This window comes from Monodon monoceros, unplaced genomic scaffold, assembly GCF_005190385.1.
Source record: "Monodon monoceros isolate NGI ecotype Baffin Bay Population unplaced genomic scaffold, NGI_Narwhal_1 Super_Scaffold_2, whole genome shotgun sequence".
In the NCBI taxonomy this organism is placed as follows: domain Eukaryota; kingdom Metazoa; phylum Chordata; class Mammalia; order Artiodactyla; family Monodontidae; genus Monodon; species Monodon monoceros.
The window spans coordinates 44,404,361-44,421,532 of NW_021703776.1; the positions used below are offsets into that span (position 1 = coordinate 44,404,361).

General features: G+C 38.9%; 2 protein-coding genes across 3 annotated transcripts in view; one reads left to right on the top strand and one right to left on the bottom strand.

Moving 5' to 3' along the window:
* MIOS (meiosis regulator for oocyte development) overlaps positions 1-17,172 on the bottom strand; it is a 114,379-nt gene that overhangs the window by 78,256 nt on the left and 18,951 nt on the right. The gene's annotated exons all lie outside the window — the stretch shown is intronic.
* COL28A1 (collagen type XXVIII alpha 1 chain) overlaps positions 1-17,172 on the top strand; it is a 157,859-nt gene that overhangs the window by 15,001 nt on the left and 125,686 nt on the right. The window contains 4 exon segments of the mRNA XM_029233287.1: positions 2,128-2,154; positions 6,854-6,898; positions 9,818-9,862; positions 11,153-11,206. Coding sequence (XP_029089120.1) covers positions 2,128-2,154; positions 6,854-6,898; positions 9,818-9,862; positions 11,153-11,206 — 171 coding nt within the window.

Sequence of the window (17,172 nt, forward strand, 5' to 3'; positions counted from 1 at the left end):
AAACCCTGTTTCATAAAGCGTTCAACCAACAGACAAACAAGTGAGTAAGAACTCCAGTCAGTGAGAGGGTTATGAAAATATAAAACAGGGTGGTCCTAGGCAGAAAGAGCAGCAAATACAAAAGCTCTGAGGCGGGAGCAAGCTTGGTGGGCCCAGGAAATGCAAAGAGAGACAGAGTTTGAGGAAGAGTGGCGAGGAAGATGAGGCTATGAGGTAGGCAGGGTCTAGATCACACAGGGCCTTGTTGGCCAGGGTCAAGAGAGTGGATCTAAAACTAAGTGCCCTGGAAGCTGTTGGAGGATTTTAACTGGTTGGATTAAAAGAATGGAAGGGACAAGTTGAGAGCAAAGATGATTATAAATTTTGATTCTGTATGATTTGAAGTATGATGGTACCATTCATAGAAATAGGGAAGTCAGAAGCAAATTTTGCAGAGACCAATGAGTGCAGTGCTGAATATCTCAAATTTGAATATCTTAAAACTAGTAAGTAAGGTGCCCTGAAAGGAAGAAAGAAAGGTGAGATCAACCAAACAATAAATTGACCAGAGAGTTAGGAAAACAAAACAAAAACCAAAAAACAGGAAAAAGAGTATGCTATAAAAAGTAATATTCCTTTATTTTTGTAAACTGTATCGGCCCCTACCGAAATACAGTCTTAACGCTCTTAACATAAAATAATGACAGAATTTTAAATATGGTGGTATATTATAAGCAGTGGAGGGCACCCCAAAATTCCTGAGATTGAAAGTCCACTCTTTTTTCGTGCTGCAGACATGAACTGCTTTTATAAAGAACCCCAATTTAACTATCTTAATGTGGCCTTTAATTTCAAGCACAATACTAAACATAAAACCGTTTATGTGAATAAGTATTTCCGACACAGATTAAATTGTAGTGTAACAATTTTTTTGACTAGTTTTACTTTTATTTTCAGTTTCTCAGTGACTGCACATTTCGGGAGAAGTGCTAAAGAATTCCTTTTTACCTTTTGTAAAAAAGTCATACACAGCAAAATTTTGTACTCTGACTCACAAGTAACTACAATCACAGCTTGTTTGTTTCATTGGTTTCTCCAGCTCACTTAAAAGATGTCTTACGATTCTATTTTCATACATAGAAACTAGTTGTATGAAAAAGACATGTGATCATATTAGAGAAAGACTTGCTGTGGCTTAAAGTTGGTAATTTACCAGTCTGTTTAATATTCAGTATTGTGTTACTTAAAGGGTTTATGGGCAGCGACACAATGGAGAAGGCTGTGCAGAATTCCCAAGAGTGACATACAAGAGAAGCAGAAGCACTGGCCCCTTATTTAGCCTGAGATAAAATATAGTAACTTAAAGGTCACTGTCTCACTAAGGTTGACAAAGGAACCATTCATTTCCCGATGTTCTATATTCTCGACCGAATTTGAAAGGAGGATCGTAATGGATATAAATATTTACGGACATTTTAAAGGCCATTATCTCAGCTCAGTTTCAAAGCCAATTTTTCTAAACCGTCTCTGTGAAGCATCCTCAGCTGTGATAGTTCACAGTTTAAAAGTCAATATAACAATTTTGAAAGCACTATTATAGGTCGTCACTTCTACAGTGAGATTCAGTGTATAGTTTCTCCTTTAGCTTTGGGCCAAAGGGTAAGAAATTGGATTTGAAAAAATATGTGGAACTGAGAATAGAATGTAATAAAGGGAAAAAATAGGTTCTTTTCTTCCCCCTACTATATGCACATTCCCTACGTGCAGAGAGAAGTGGAAGACCTTACCTTTTTTTTTTTTTTTTTTTTTTCTTTCAGTACACGGGCCTCTCACTGTTGTGGCCTCTCCCGTTGCGGAGCACAGGCTCCGGACGCGCAGGCTCAGCGGCCATGGCTCACGGGCCCAGCCGCTCCGCGGCATGTGGGATCTTCCCGCACCGGGCCACGAACCCGAGTCCCCTGCATCGGCAGGTGGACTCTCAACCACTAGCGCCACCAGGGAAGCCCGAAGACCTTACCTTTATACAGTCTTAATTTCCAACACTATACAGATGTGTTTTGTTATACTTTATAAATGAAAAACATCAACTACTTCCTCCAACTATGCCTTCTAATATCATATTTTACTTCTCTTTTCTTTTTTAATTAGGGAATCCCTGGGTACAAGAGTGAGAAGGTAAGTTGGTAATAACAAATAGATCAGAATTTCATTAAAAAACCCAGCAACATAACTGTATTTATATACTTAATAAAAGTTATTTTCCTTTATTTTTGTAAGTCTGGATTCCCAAATTCCGAAGTATATTCTCAACTCTGTTAGCATAAAATAATAATAGAACTTAAGATACAGGTGTATGTTATAAAGGATGGAAGGAAGCCTAAGAATCCTGAGAATCCAGCCTCTCTTAGTCCTGCAAATACAAATTCTTTTGATAGAGAACCCCAGTTTAATGGTCATGCAATACGGGTATCAAGATCAAAAGTTTCTATGTACAAATGGATGCAGCAATACTACAATTATGCTGCTGCCTTGGTGCTTAACTTCCTATGAAATGTAGACACAAGACCCTCTCATGGGGCAAAGAGGATCTATCCTGGTTAAGCAGTAAAGAATTACTTCATTCTTTACTGAACTAAATGAACTAAAGAAATAAATGAACTAAAGAACTAAATGAACTAAAGAATTAGTTCATTCCATCAGGCACCTGGGTAGAGCTTGCAGGGGCAGTAAATTTGACAAAGGTTATGAGTTGGTAGATTATTTTATTATTCTTTGCAAATTACCAATTAGGAAATCAAACTGCTTCCAAAGAAATTAACACGTTAGACTGGGGCTCAGGAATCTTCGAGAGGGTTCAGTGGTTCATAAGTTTAAGCCACTATTATTATATGCTCTCTATTATCAGATTTTTCTGTCTGAAATCAGAACATAGCCCTCATCATTCATTCTGTCCTACAACCCTCAGACCTGGGCAAGAGGCATGCACTTTACAGGGTCCTGCTCTGGGTCTCCTCCAGCCTCCTCATTCATGAGGGAGCCAGGTGTCTGTAGAGTGAGAGGCCCATGTCCCCTTCTCCTGGATCATGCTTTGGGTAACCAAGCCCCTAGAAGTCCCTGCAAAATGGTCTGAGCCTGCTTCAAAGGCACACACGAACCTCCTTCCCATGTCCATCTTCTTCCTAGGCCTGAGGGAAACCAAATGGAAGCTTTGTTGGGGCAGGAGGGGGCTTTGTTTTGCTGTCTGTGGCACCATCACAGACACATACAGCTCCTTTGGCTGTGGGAGGAGCTGGAGGTGGGAGGTGAACTGAGAGCTGGGCTGTGGGCTATGGGCATGGGCCTCCCACATGCACCTCTGAGGAATTCCAAAATTCTCTAACTTTTTACTCCTTTTGGAGATATATTTGTCAAGAAAGGAAGCCAGAACATGACTAGTTTATTAGCTCGATTTGGAACTTTCAGCTACTTAGATAGGTGGTATTTGGGCCTCTGCTTATACTCTTGTTCTGGGCCCTGTAAACATTAGGGGTGAACCTACACACAGGCATATAAATATAATCCTAAACACTGGAAATGTTAGGTCGAAAAGGGGAAGAGTGTAAGAAATGCCATGATTCTGTACCTTGCCATCAGAACCTGGACAACTCAATATCTTAGAGTGTCTGTTTCTTCATCCATATAGAACTGGATTAATACAAGCCTCCCTAATTTACAGGGTCGTTGGAGAATCAAAGAGAATAATGGATGTGACAATGTATTTTAAATTATTTGCTGGTCTATAAACATAAGGTGCTACTATAAAGAGATAGGGAACAAGTGATAATATGGGAAAGTTAAAAAACTTTCATGATTGTAAAACTGTCCTATATATATAGTTGAAGAAAATTTTCCATGCCACCACCGTTTTGATTTATACAGTATGCTAATTATCAACACCAGGAAACTCTCTGTGTATTTTTTTTTTTTGAAAAGATTCACTTAAACTTCTGGGGAACTATAGATTCACTGGAGGGGCCCTCGTTTGGAAAATACAAGCTGTCGGAGCAAAATGGCCCTGAACCGTCGACATTCAAACCAGAATTTCACCAGGATAAGCAGCGTCAGAAATCGAGGCTGGGAACAGAGCTAATCTGTTCAGTTTTTTCTGAAGCACTCGCTCTTGGGAACTTTGTAACTCTGACCATGCCACAGGGATTACTGAGCCCATCAAAAAAGAAAACGCCTTTGCAGAGGCGAATAACCTGAGTACAGTATCTTCATTGATGGGAATCTGCCCCCACGCCAATGCTGTTCCTCAGGACCCTATAGCTAACAAATCTGTCTGGACAAATGGAACGTGAACTCTAGCCCAAAGAATTTTGAGCATATTTATGGTACTTTTCTGTTTTATATTTTGGTGGTTGACTCATTGTATTTCCATCCAACATTCTTCGATTAATTGCTTTCTAGTTGATTCTTCAAGAGCAATTTTCCATTTGCATTCAGCAATAAATGTTCAACTTGTTTTAAGTGAAAGCTCAGTTTTTCCTGGGTCAGTTTGACTCACAATATGATGTGGAGCGAGAACAGATGGCTTTTGTTTTTTGGGTTTTTTTAACTTTTTATTTTATATTGGCGTATAGCCGATTAACAATGTTGTGATAGTTTCAGGTGCACAGCAAAGGGAGTCAGCCATACGTATGCATGTATCCATTCTCCCCCAAGCTCGCCTCCCATCCAGGCTGTCACATAACACTGAGCAGAGTTCCCTGTGCTATACAGTAGGTCCTTGTTGGTTATCCATTTTAAATATAGCAGTGTGTACATGTTGATCCCAAACTCCCTGGCTATTCCTTCCCCCACCCTTCCCCCCGGTAACCATAAACAGATTGCTTTTGAATAGAGACATAGCTGGATCTAAAAATTGTACCTCCCTCTTGCCTGCTCCCCGTGCCAGCAATACCCCATGCAGGACCCTAGGCAGAAGTGTCAGGTTTGTGGAAAGTAACTTGAAGACCATGGCAGTGTACCCTGTTCAGCTCTGGGTGGCTGAGGGAGAACACGGACTTGGGAGCCTAACAGACTCAAGCATGTGGTCATGGGCAAGCTACTTAATCTCTCTGAGCCTCACTTGCCTTGTGTATGAATGGAGATGCATACACCTTGCAAGGCTGTTGTGGTGATCACCAATAATGTCAAGACTTTGGCACATACTCTGCATCCATAACTGGTGGTCACAATTATGATATTCCTTCTCAGAGCAAAGTGTGGTCTGCAGGTTGGCAGTCAATCTGTGAACTATTGGTTGCTATTTTGTGGAGATGAAGCTTGCACAAGAATATAAGTCCACTGCATCACTAAACATACTGCTTAGCTCAGCTGACATTTATTTTTCATAGCAAGACTTCCCTAATGAAGGAAGCAGGGCAGTGATGAACATTCTAGTGCAAGTTCCTTATGTAGCGGCACTTTGAGTTGCATGCTTTAGAGGAGCACAGAGATAATAAAGCAGCAGCAGAAACAGAAACTAGTAGTGAGGGCACCAGCCTAGGAGTCATTGGCTGGCATGGACATTTACATAAATCATTTAACCCCCCCAACTGAACTGCCCTATCTTAAAAATATGAATCGCTTCGAGGCTCAGAAAAAATATAGATATGTATGAATACACTTTGAAAAGTCTAACTTCAGTTGTTTTTCTAATTGACCTTGTTACTTGTTAGTTCTAATTATTAGAAGTCTTGAAAGTCTGATATAGTAGATTTGTATTCAGAGGCCCCAATTCTCATTCTATCTGAGCAAGTTACTTAACCTTTTTAAATCACAAATTTTCAATCTGTGAAACTGGGCTAATGATATCTACCTCAGACAGTTAATGTCAGATTAACTGACATAATGTCTGTAAAATAACATTAATAATAAACAGGAAAGCATAATTTAAATGTTAATTTGTTTTTCCGTTAGTATGCCAGGAAAGGCAGGACAGCAGTCTGTGGTGATGGAAAACACACAGCATGCTTGTCGCCATGCCCAACTCTCTCTCTCACCGCAGACCTTGATCATTCATCATGGCTCCTTTCTCCACCAAGTCTGGACATGCTCTCAGAATCTTTCTCTCACAGATCTCTAGGCAAACACTACTAATTGATCAAAGTTGGTGCTCAGGCTGGAGCATGTGGTGTTGTGGAAAGAATAGGGACTCGGAGTCTGAGTAGACCTGGGCTGAGACCTGATTCTTCTTACTAGCTCGAGGATGGAGCAAAGTTACCTTGTTGAGCTTAAGTTTCCTCATGTATAAAATAAGATGAAGGTGAAGGGGATTATGAGGTACAAACTTCCAGTTATAAAATAAATAAGTCACAGGGATGTAATGTACAGCACAGGGAATATAGTCAATATTTTGTAGTAACTTTGGATGGTGTGTAATCTATAAAAATATTGAATCACTGTGTTGTACACCTGAAACTAATATGATATTGCAAGTCAACTATACTTCAATAAGAAAAGGCATCTATGGATCAAATTGAAAAAAAAAGGAATGGTAAAACTAATCTCATTGGGGTATAATGTGGATTCAATTCAATCATATATGCAAAGGGTACATAAAATATGGTAGATGCTCATTAAACCTTAGTTTCTTTCCTCTTAATTTGATCCATGTCTCAAAAATGTTAAACCTCATTAGGTGGTATCACTAATTTGATTGTGTTAAGAATGACTCATGCGTAAAATTTTTCAGAGTTCAATGCCCAAACAACCCACAGTATTGAGGATAAAACTGTGTATAACTCATCAGACTGCTCATGTCATAAGATTCTGCTGGGAATCTTTTAAAAAGAATCCGAACACTGAATGACTGCAAATGTCTTCTTATTTCATGTATTCATTTTTTTAGGGTGAACGTGGAGAATGCGGTAAACCAGGAATAAAAGGTAACAAAGTAAGGAACTTGTTTTTAAAATGCTAACAGCTGTGATCCCTTTGGGACTGAGTTTCCTTAAGAAGAAATTCCTGGATTCATTATGTTGCTCTCACTACTGGAATTAGAGAGTCATCGGCTCAATTTTCACATCTGTAAAACATGAAGCAAAAAACAAATCCATCCCTAACTTTATTTAATGGAGCCCCCAAAGGCCTTTCTTACGGACCATTAAGACTTTGCCTTGTGGCACCCTAACCTTTGAGGCCAGGCCCACTAAATGTTATGGTGAAAAGAATAACTTAACTAGCAAAGTCAATTCAAGCTCCAGTTGGGTCAAAGGAGAATTGTTTTCCAGATGTAAATGCTGAGAACAAGCACCTTCCAAAGTAGAGTGAAGAACTCTATGAAATAGGTTAATGAAATACTTTTCAGTAATGTGGAAGAACTAGACACAGATAAGGATTTGAAAAGGCAGCAAGCCACAGAAATTGGGTAGTTATTTACCTTTCATTAAAAAATAAATATGAATAAAATACGTAAACTGGAGACAATATTAAATGTTAAGGAGTTCCTTAATGGACCAGAAATACATAGAGAGTATATTTGAAACATGATAAAGGGTCCAAAAAAGTAGAGTAAAAGTAAATAGTTTTCATTATAGTTAAGAACTGTTACCAGCATGCCACCAAGATACCAAAGTCTTTCAATATCTATTTTTTAATTATGGGAAGAATCAAGGAGAGAAAACGAGGAGGAAGGTGAAAAGAAAAGTATAAAATAGTGACACTGGCCTATGTAACTAAACACTTCAAATAGGCTGAGACTTTCTGAAAGCTTTTAAACTACTGTAGAGTTAAAGGTCAGATGAATCTGAAAAATGTAGGCTTGGTAATTATCTCTGGACAAAATGAAAGGTGTGATAATGAATGGATTCTTCCTGGAGAATAAGTGAAAATGGGAGATGGACATAGACTTGAAAATACAGAAGAATGGACACACTGAACAAAAATGAGTCAAAAAATAACTGGAGACACTATTTGAAATAAAAATGGCTGACAAAGATTTAACACAGTTCATTGACTAAGACGGCAGGGATTGTTAAATGCCCTATAACTTTCTGTGCTAAAAAGAAAGAAAAAATACTGCCCATTAGAAATGTAAGGTGCAACTGATTGTACAATGTATCCCAATTTCAGAGATGTAAAAATCTGAAAAAATGCATGTCTAAGGTCAATGAAATATAGTGCCCTTGATGTGAAGAGTTCATGTAAGTTTACACATAAAACGTACAAAGAACACAAAGCAACATAAAAGAGGAAATATAAATGGGTAATAAATCAAAAAATTATCCAAACACATAAGCAATCAGGTAAGTAAAATTAAAACATTAAAATATTACTTCATCTATCAAATTAGCAAGCACTGAGATAATATATAATACTCAGTATTGATGGAGATATTGTAAGATGAAGATGCACTCTCTATACTCAGGTAGTGAGAATGGAAATCTGAACAAAATTTATGGAGGAAATTTTTACTTTTTCTTTCTATATATGGTGTGAGAGACAAAAGAGGGTGAATGAGAGCCTTAAATGTGCTTACAGTCTCTGTGTCAGTCATCTTCTTCTAGGAAATTATCCTTAGGAATGAATCAGAAGTTGAACAAAGATTTATACACAAAGATATTCACTATACTACTGTTAACAATAGAAATCATCAGAAACAACTTAAGTGTCAAAACTAGAGAAATGAGTAGCTATGACAGAATCATATTCTTGGATATTATTCAGTTTACTGAGAGTTTTTAATGACATGGAAAAATATTTTTGATAGAATGGAAGGCCAGATAAGTAGGACACAAAATTGGATATACACTTTGATCAAATTATTTAAAGAAAGACCTACTGGATGAAATAATAATATTGGATGAAAATATGCCTAAAATGTTAACATCTGTTGCTGTTAGAAATTTACTTTTTTCTATAATTGTCAAGGTATGTCTATTATAAACAGGTTACATTTTGGTAATCAGAAAAAAAGTGGAAATCTGAGAAAAGAGAGACTAGGTAATATTATACTGTCATAAAAAACTTTAAAGGGCTTCCTAGTTATGGGACATATTGAAATACTTTCTGTTAGAAGAGTGTTGAGTATAAGTTGTGTTTTGCCAAGTTCTATGTATTGAAGATGGGCAAGAGAGTGATCTAGACATTGTGGAAACTCACTAAATTTTTTTAAAAAATTTATTTATTTTTGGCTGCACTGGGTGTTTGATACTGCTCACAGGCTTTCTCTAGTTGCGTCGAGCGGGAGCTACTCTTTGTAGTGGTGTGCGGGCTTCTCATTGCGGTGGTTTCTCTTGTTGCGGGGCCCGGGCTCTAGGCGCACAGGCTTCAGTAGTTGTGGCACGCGGGTTAAGTAGTTGTGTCTTGGGGGCTCTAGAGCGTAGGCTCAGTAGTCGTGGCGCACGGGCTTAGCTGCTCCGCGGCACGTGGGATCTTCCCGGACCAGGGCTCGAACCCGTGTCCCCTGCACTGGCAGGCAGATTCTTAACCACTGCGCCACAGGGAAGCCCACTAAATTGTTAATTTAACTTACATTGCCTTGCTGGAAGGAAACAATATTCCACCAAATTTATTGCTTTCTAAGGATCCTTAAGAAATAAATTTTTAAAATTCTGATAAAAATGTCAATATACAGGCAAAGGAGTTAACCTAAAATCATGTTTTCATGGAGTTTGTTTACTAGAGAAAAGTTTACTAACAAGTTGGCTTGTTAATTAGGATCGTTTTGTTAACAGTGAATTTGTTGGCTTTGATGTTTGGATAACCTGGGAAGACTGGCCATTACTGGGAACACAGTTCCTTCTCTTCCACGTAAAATCATTGCAAATTGAATGGATATTTAGAGCAACTTACCGTTCATTTTATTCCACAGGGATCCCCAGTGCCAAATGGACCAAAGGGACCCGGAGGACTTCAGGTAAGCAGGCGAAAACCAAATCTAAGTCTGTATTAGAATACCTAGGGAGCTTTGGAAATCTCTGTGCCCACATGCACCCTCTACCAATTCAGTCAGAATGTCCGGCGATTGGAGACAGGCATCAGTATTTTTAAAGATTCTCGGGTGATTCCAATGTGAGACAAAGTCTGGAGACTGGTGCTCTAATATTTTGAATAACTAACGCAGGCTCCTTCAAAGATAGGTGCTGGCAGGTGAGTCTACTTAGTGAGTAGCTGAAGGGATAAAAGTTAAAAAATTAGAGTTTAGGAAGATGAATAAAGTCAAAGCAGTTAGGTCTTCCCTGGTGGTGCAGTGGTTGAGAGTCCGCCTGCCGATGCAGGGGACATGGGTTCGTGCCCCAGTCCGGGAAGATCCCACATGCCGCGGAGCGGCTGGGCCCGTGAGCCATGGCCGCTGAGCCTGCGCGTCCGGAGCCTGTGCTCCGCAACGGGAGAGGCCACAGCAGTGAGAGGCCCGCATACCGCAAAAAAAAAAAAAAAAAAAAAGTCAAAGCAGTCAAAAGCAGGATGTAACAATGTTGGCATTGCTGCTCTAATGCAGTAGGAAGAGCTATGCATTTTATCTAAATTACAGCATCTGTATTGTTCCATCATGATAAGCAGTAACTGCTCAATAACACGGAATGATTCCTTAAAGCATTTATTTTAGACTTATCCCAGGGATTTCAGAAAATAATTGGATCCGTTTTTCCAGTCTGGGGACTTGCCTTGTCTAAAGCTGTAATGGGAAGAGGGTGTGTATATGTGTGAAGAACCAATTTCAGCATTTCAAAAAGTCTACTGAAAATTATACCTTTACCCAAAATTTCCTAGATGGCATCTAGTTGACCACCAACGCCTTTGTTCTGGTCTGAAATTGTGTCAGGACAGGGGAGTAACTCTGATTATCACAGGTCATTGGAAACTCCAACTTACAGTTATATATGCCTTAGATATATATTTTTAAAGTTGTTGTTTATTCTTTCCAAAAAGGGGTCCAGCACAGGAATAATGTTGGAAATGCAGGTTTAGAAAACAAACACCTCATGAATAAATGTTTGCTCTCAGTCTAGGTACTATTTTAGAAGCTGTGTGTTTGACACAAGGAATTTTATCTCATTCCATTTCTCAATCGTGTGTAACCCCAACTTAACTCTGACTTAGATAGTCTGACTTCTAACTCCAGGATCTCTAGGGACCCTAATGAATGATTCATTCCTGATTGGCCTTCTGTACACAGAACTAATTCTTGGTTTTCATCTTGGAGCAGGGCATTACTGGACCTCCAGGGGATCCAGGCCCGAAGGGGTTTCAAGGCAATAAGGTAATCATACCCGTTGATTGTAGACAGGCAGAGTGCCTTTCCCCTAGTGAGCTATGGTAATACACGTTTTTATTAGGCAGAAGTCAATGGATTCTTTGAGGACGAATCTTTGGTAATACATAATAACCTGCAGGTGTTATACACAGAATCATGTTTAAGTACATGCAGGAAGTTAGTGTCATAGTCTTTTCATTTATTATTATTATTTTATTCAAAGGGGCATTATTAAATATAAGCCATTATTTTTGCAGTGTTTCCATCTTACTCCCGCCCTTTTAGTCATTTTATGACACACTAGAAACTGAAAAGTAGTAATAAGCAACACAATTCAAATCACTCTATTTCCCACAGGTAATGTCAACTCAATACATAGTTTATAAGAGAAGGGGATTTATAACTGTCATACCAACAAAAATTAAACTTTTTTAAATTGCGAGGGTGTAATCTCTATCAGTACCAGCCTTGTAATGTCATTCCACAGGTAACCAGGCAAGACGTATAGGGAGGGGTTGAATAAGAGCCAGATGGAACCAAAAGTTGAGATAGAAGGGATCTTTAAAAGACCTGTTTATAAGACTCCATTTTCCAATGAGAGTGGCCATTAATTTGCTGAAAACAAGCGTTTTAGTGCCTTTTTAACACTTCTCAGTGCTTAGTAAATTCCACAGATATAGTAAATATCTAATAAATGGTGTTGAGTTAGTGACTGGAGATCTGTGGAATTTGTGGCAGTAATAACAGCAGACAGTACTGTCCCCAGAGGACCCTAGATAAAGCCAATCTTTTAAGGGTGCTATTAAATTTAACTTGTGGGGAGCAGCTGGGCTACTTGACTGTTCTTTTTTCCAGAGAGAGGTAAGGGAGTGACACGTATACTATTTTTAATGAGATAATGACAATGTGTGATTTCCTGGGGCAGTTTTAATTGGCAAATTAAAATAGAATGAGCTTCTCAGTGGGCGTGTGCTTAAGGTTGTCTGGGGAAACTGTCTTTTCCAGTCCTTGCCTATGATTAATTCTCTTAATCATAGGAAAGAACTGGCTCTTCTGAATACTGAGTAGAAGTTTTTACAAAATTGCTTTGGCTGTAGGTAAAATCCTGCAGCAAGGAAAAGAAAATATTTTGACAGTCCACACTTATTTCTAGGATCCTTTGGTTACCTAAGCTGATAATTTTCACATGTTTGTGAAAAAGAGGCTTAAAATCAGGGATCAGGTTTGGAGTTTGCAACAGTGATAGAATTATAGATTGTTTGAGCCACAAGGGATATTAGGAATCATACTGGCCCAAAGTTTTCATTTTGGAAAATGAGAAGTCTGGAAATCAGGGCATCTGTGGAGGGGCTGGGCTGGGAGCAGGGCACGCAGCTTCGGGAGATGGGTGATGGCAGTTCATAAAAACGTGCCATCGTTTGATCACTTCTCTTCATGTCTTATACAATTACTCCTCAGATTTTTCTTTTAAAGTGGATTTATTTCCACAGAATTCAGCTTTTAATTCTAGGAATGCATTAATTCTTAGAATAAATAATGAGTCAAGTATATTGGGGGAGGCTGTAATTTTCTGACATAACACTTCATGCTCGACTTTCACATCATCATCATAAAAGGAGTCACTCTTCCAAAGGTATCTGAGGACTTCAACTTTCCAAGGGCCTCTCTTTTAAAAAATTCTTTTTTTCAAAAATTTTGGTGAAGATATTTAACGTAAAATTATCACAGGTTTAAAATCACAAAATTCACTGCCAAGTGAACACAAAAAAGTCATTGTCAGTTAAAAAGATGTCAGTATCTAAAGAATATTGGGGGGCTTCCCAGGTGGCGCAGTGGTTGAGAGTCCGCCTGCCGATGCAGGGAACACGGGTTTGTGCCCCGGTCCGGGAAGATCCCACGTGCCGCGGAGCGGCTGGGCCCGTGAGCCATGGCCGCTGAGCCTGCGCGTCCGGAGCCTGTGCTCCGCAACGGGAGAGGCCACAACAGTGAGAGGCCCGCGTACCGCAAAAAAAAAAAAAAGAACATTGGAGGTTCTTGGTAGGGAGTGAGATGGGAGTAAGCTTCTCACTTTTCTCCTAGTTATATTTTTGTCTTAAGGTCACAGATTTAATGGTCTCTTGACTGTTACTTGGAGACTATTACTAATTTCTACCCCTCTTTGGATCTGTCAACCAGAGACGAATGTCACATTCATTAATTGTCTTAGGTTTTATACATTTATTCTTGTATTGTCTTAAAAGTCAGGTTTCAGGGAATGGCTTCATCTTACATCCCAGAATGTACTTCTAAATCTTAAAAACTTAATAAACTATTTTTTTGCTCAATCTGGAAACAATGTTTTATAGTGACATTTCTTTTTATCCATTACCATTTTATTACAAAATGGTTTTACGATATTGCTATTCGTGCCAAAAAAAAAAACCTTTAAAATTCAGTAATTCTGTATTTTCCAATGGACACAGGGAGGATTATTATTTTGAAGCTTCTAAAATAACAGATAGCACTTATTTAGTGTATATTTACTATGCACAGATACAGTTCTAAATACCCATTTAAGATAACACCACCTTCTGAGGCATGATCTATTCTCACTCTCACGGTATAGATTAGGCTACTATGGCAAAGAGAATTTAAGCAATGGATTCAAGTCTACACAGCTAGGAAGGGACAGAGCCAGGATTCAAACCCAGCCAGTCTGCTCTTAACCACCATATTATATCTATCTCCTTAGGAAAACTGCTGAATTTCCTAGATAGTCAACCTGAGATAAATGCCTTTCTTTTGGACAGTATGGAAATTGCATCTTTCTACCCCCTCTAGTGTACTCTGGCTGGAAACAGAAGTCTGTTGAGAATGCACTTCTACTTGGTTATAATGTTCATCTGAAAATGCAGGAAAAGAAGGAAAGGAATCTCATGGGAAAAAGAAACCAGTAATGTGCATTTTCAAATATTTTGTCTCTTACGAGACCTTAAAATAGAAAATTTGGACTTGTAACATTTGCAAAGATTCCATGGGAGTTTCTAGATAGGGCCTGTCTATGAATTTGAATTTATGAATAGTCTCTCTCATGAGCGACAATCCCATTCTGTTGCTCTAGTGCTTGGGTTTTCTTCATCAAAGGGTTTGCAGAAAAGGTGGCCAAAGAATAAAAGGAAAAACAGCATGTGAGAAATTAAGGAAAAATGTGATTCTGGCCCTATTTCACAAATCACTTCTGTCATTAGTATTTTCCGTATGTAAAGTAGTATTCTGTCCTAAATGACCTTGTTGCTTTAGAAACAAAACATAGATGTTTCTCAGAAGGAAGCCACCTCAGCCTCTCCCATACATGAGGGTCAAGAGTGGTATTCATAAGAAGAACATCCCATCAGTCTCTAAAATCAATTAGAACTATCATCACGCAAGTATCTGAGAAGACATATCCCTAGGACCAAACTGGCAATGTCCTTAACAAGAGAGCACGGTGCCCCTTCTCAGTAAAAACTGAGGGCCTAAGAACCCTACGCCACCTTCCAAGGGCTGGTGTGGTGGTTCAGGTGGCAATCCCATCTGGCCATAGAATTGGCCCTCCAATAACGAGAAAGAATGGCTCAAGACTGGCAGGCCTCTCAAATCACAGAGAACAAGTAACCAAAATTAGTTTTGAACAAATAAACACAGTAGAATGCTGGATGTGCCAGGCCCACATTAGGTAATTTTTGCCATTTCTTTTTTTTTGCGGTACACAGGCCTCTCACTGTTGTGGTCTCTCCCGTTGCGGAGCACAGGCTCCGGACGCGCAGGCTCAGCGGCCATGGCTCACGGGCCCAGCCTCTCCGCGGCATGTGGGATCTTCCCAGACTGGGGCACGAACCCGTGTCCCCTGCATCGGCAGGCGGACTCTCAACCACTGCGCCACCAGGGAAGCCCTTTGCCATTTCTTGATGTCCTTCTGAGGTTATTTCTGAAGGGTGTTTTCTTCTCAAATCTCATCCAAATCTACTCTTTCCAAGACCCACTTTGTGCTCTGGGAGGAGGGACTGCTCACTGTGGCCTGAGCAGGAAATAGCTTGTGACACGTTGAAGCATCCTAGCATGAGAGCTTCGGTGCTAGGGCCAAAAGGGCATTAGGAATTATCCATGACATATTTCTCCAAGGCAAAGCAGCACGTGTTAATCCTCAAACAATTTAAAAATACTGTGATATTTATGTTATATAGTAATTTACCTTAATAGACGTATTGCCTCCCTTCTTCTAACTTCTTTCATTGTTCTACTCTAGGACGCTCATACATTTTCTGCAGGGCTTTTCCCCCCTAAGTGTTTTCTTCTTGTGCTACACTCAAGTATAAGAAACTCAAAGTCCTCTTACTTTATGTTCAGTTTAGCTTCTGAGATGTTAAGAAAACTCATAGGGAAATAGCACCAGTCTGGTCCAGTTTAATAAATGGATATGGTCAGGGTAAATAATCTCCAGTGAATCAAACATCCAGCCCACATCCAAAATAAACAACAGACCTAGTATTAGTGAATAAGTGAAACTTATGTTTTAAAGGAAGTAAATGAGGGCAAATGAAGCACTTAGTCCACTCGAAAGCTCTGCACTGCACATGATCCTTGGACACCCTACTCCTCCTTACCTAGCTCTGTCATACTTCCATCACATTTTTTGAGGTTCCCAAGCATGGTAGATAATTTTTTTTAGTAGTTGGTGTTCTTATAAAGAAATTAAGTAAATGAGAGCTAAATGTACAGATCCTGAAATTAAAATTGTCAACCTAGTAAACATCCCTACACATCATCCTGTTTTCTTCAAAATGCTCTATGAAAAGAGGTTAGCTTTTAAAACAGGGATGTCTGTCAACCTTTGACATAGCTATTAGGAATGCGTATGTATTTTGGTAACTGAAAGAGTACTAATCAAGTTTCCTTTTAGTTTCCGTGCATTATACCTTTGAACATTGCCAGTCTTCTTTCAAATATGAACCACTGGCAGGAGAATTAGATAGATATGTACACGTCCATCACTGTTTTTGAAAAATCCAAAGCAGAGAATCTAGGGACAATGGGTCAGGAGTACTGCTATCATATCTAAGAGAGAAAAAAAAATTATATCTACACTCACACATGTTTAAGATAAGCAACAAATAAATATTTGTTGAATGAATGAGGAAATAGTCTTAAATGGAATGAGCTGTCAACAGTATCATACTGTAGACAGGTCAAATAGGCAGGACCTATGCAGTCACTTAGATTGTCAATTTTGCAGGTTTTGGAAACCTCTGAGAGATTGGGGAGGTGACAATGGATTGTGGAAGGAATCAGAGAGAAGGGTGCAATAGCCAGGAATTCTGACCATTCTTCCAAGATATCTGGATAATAAATAGAAACAGGAGAGTGTAGATGTAATCCATCAGAAGCTTCTTGTGCATTTAATAACCTAATGAGTTATTTGTAATTCCGCTTTCTTCTAAGAGAGGCATGGAGGCTTGGAACTTAATTTTTTTTTTTTTTTACAGTTTCAGATATACAAGTTAGAGTCTTATGTTTTCTATAATGTCACTATTTTCACTAGAACAGATATATCATTAATGAAGATTTAGTAGTTTTAAAAATTCATTCTTTAGTTTTGCCATTATTTGAATATCGATGCTTGATTTGACTTAAAGGTAGTTTAGCAGCTTTAGTAGGTCAACCTACTGAACATAAATATTTCAACTGTGGTTTGGAAAGAGTTCAAACACCACAAATATGAACAACTACGAAGAAGCTGAAACTTTCTCCTCAAACTAGAATGTTGTGTAGTTTTATTTCAGCTCTCACACAACTCAAAAGCCTAAAAATCCCCTAACATCATGATGTTGCTTTCAACCACTAAAAAAAAAAAATCATGATTTCTAATAGGATATAATTCCTTATAACTTGATGGGAAGGAAATCAGGTGAAACATGTAGACATCAACAATCCCTAGTACAAGGGGTAAGACAGGA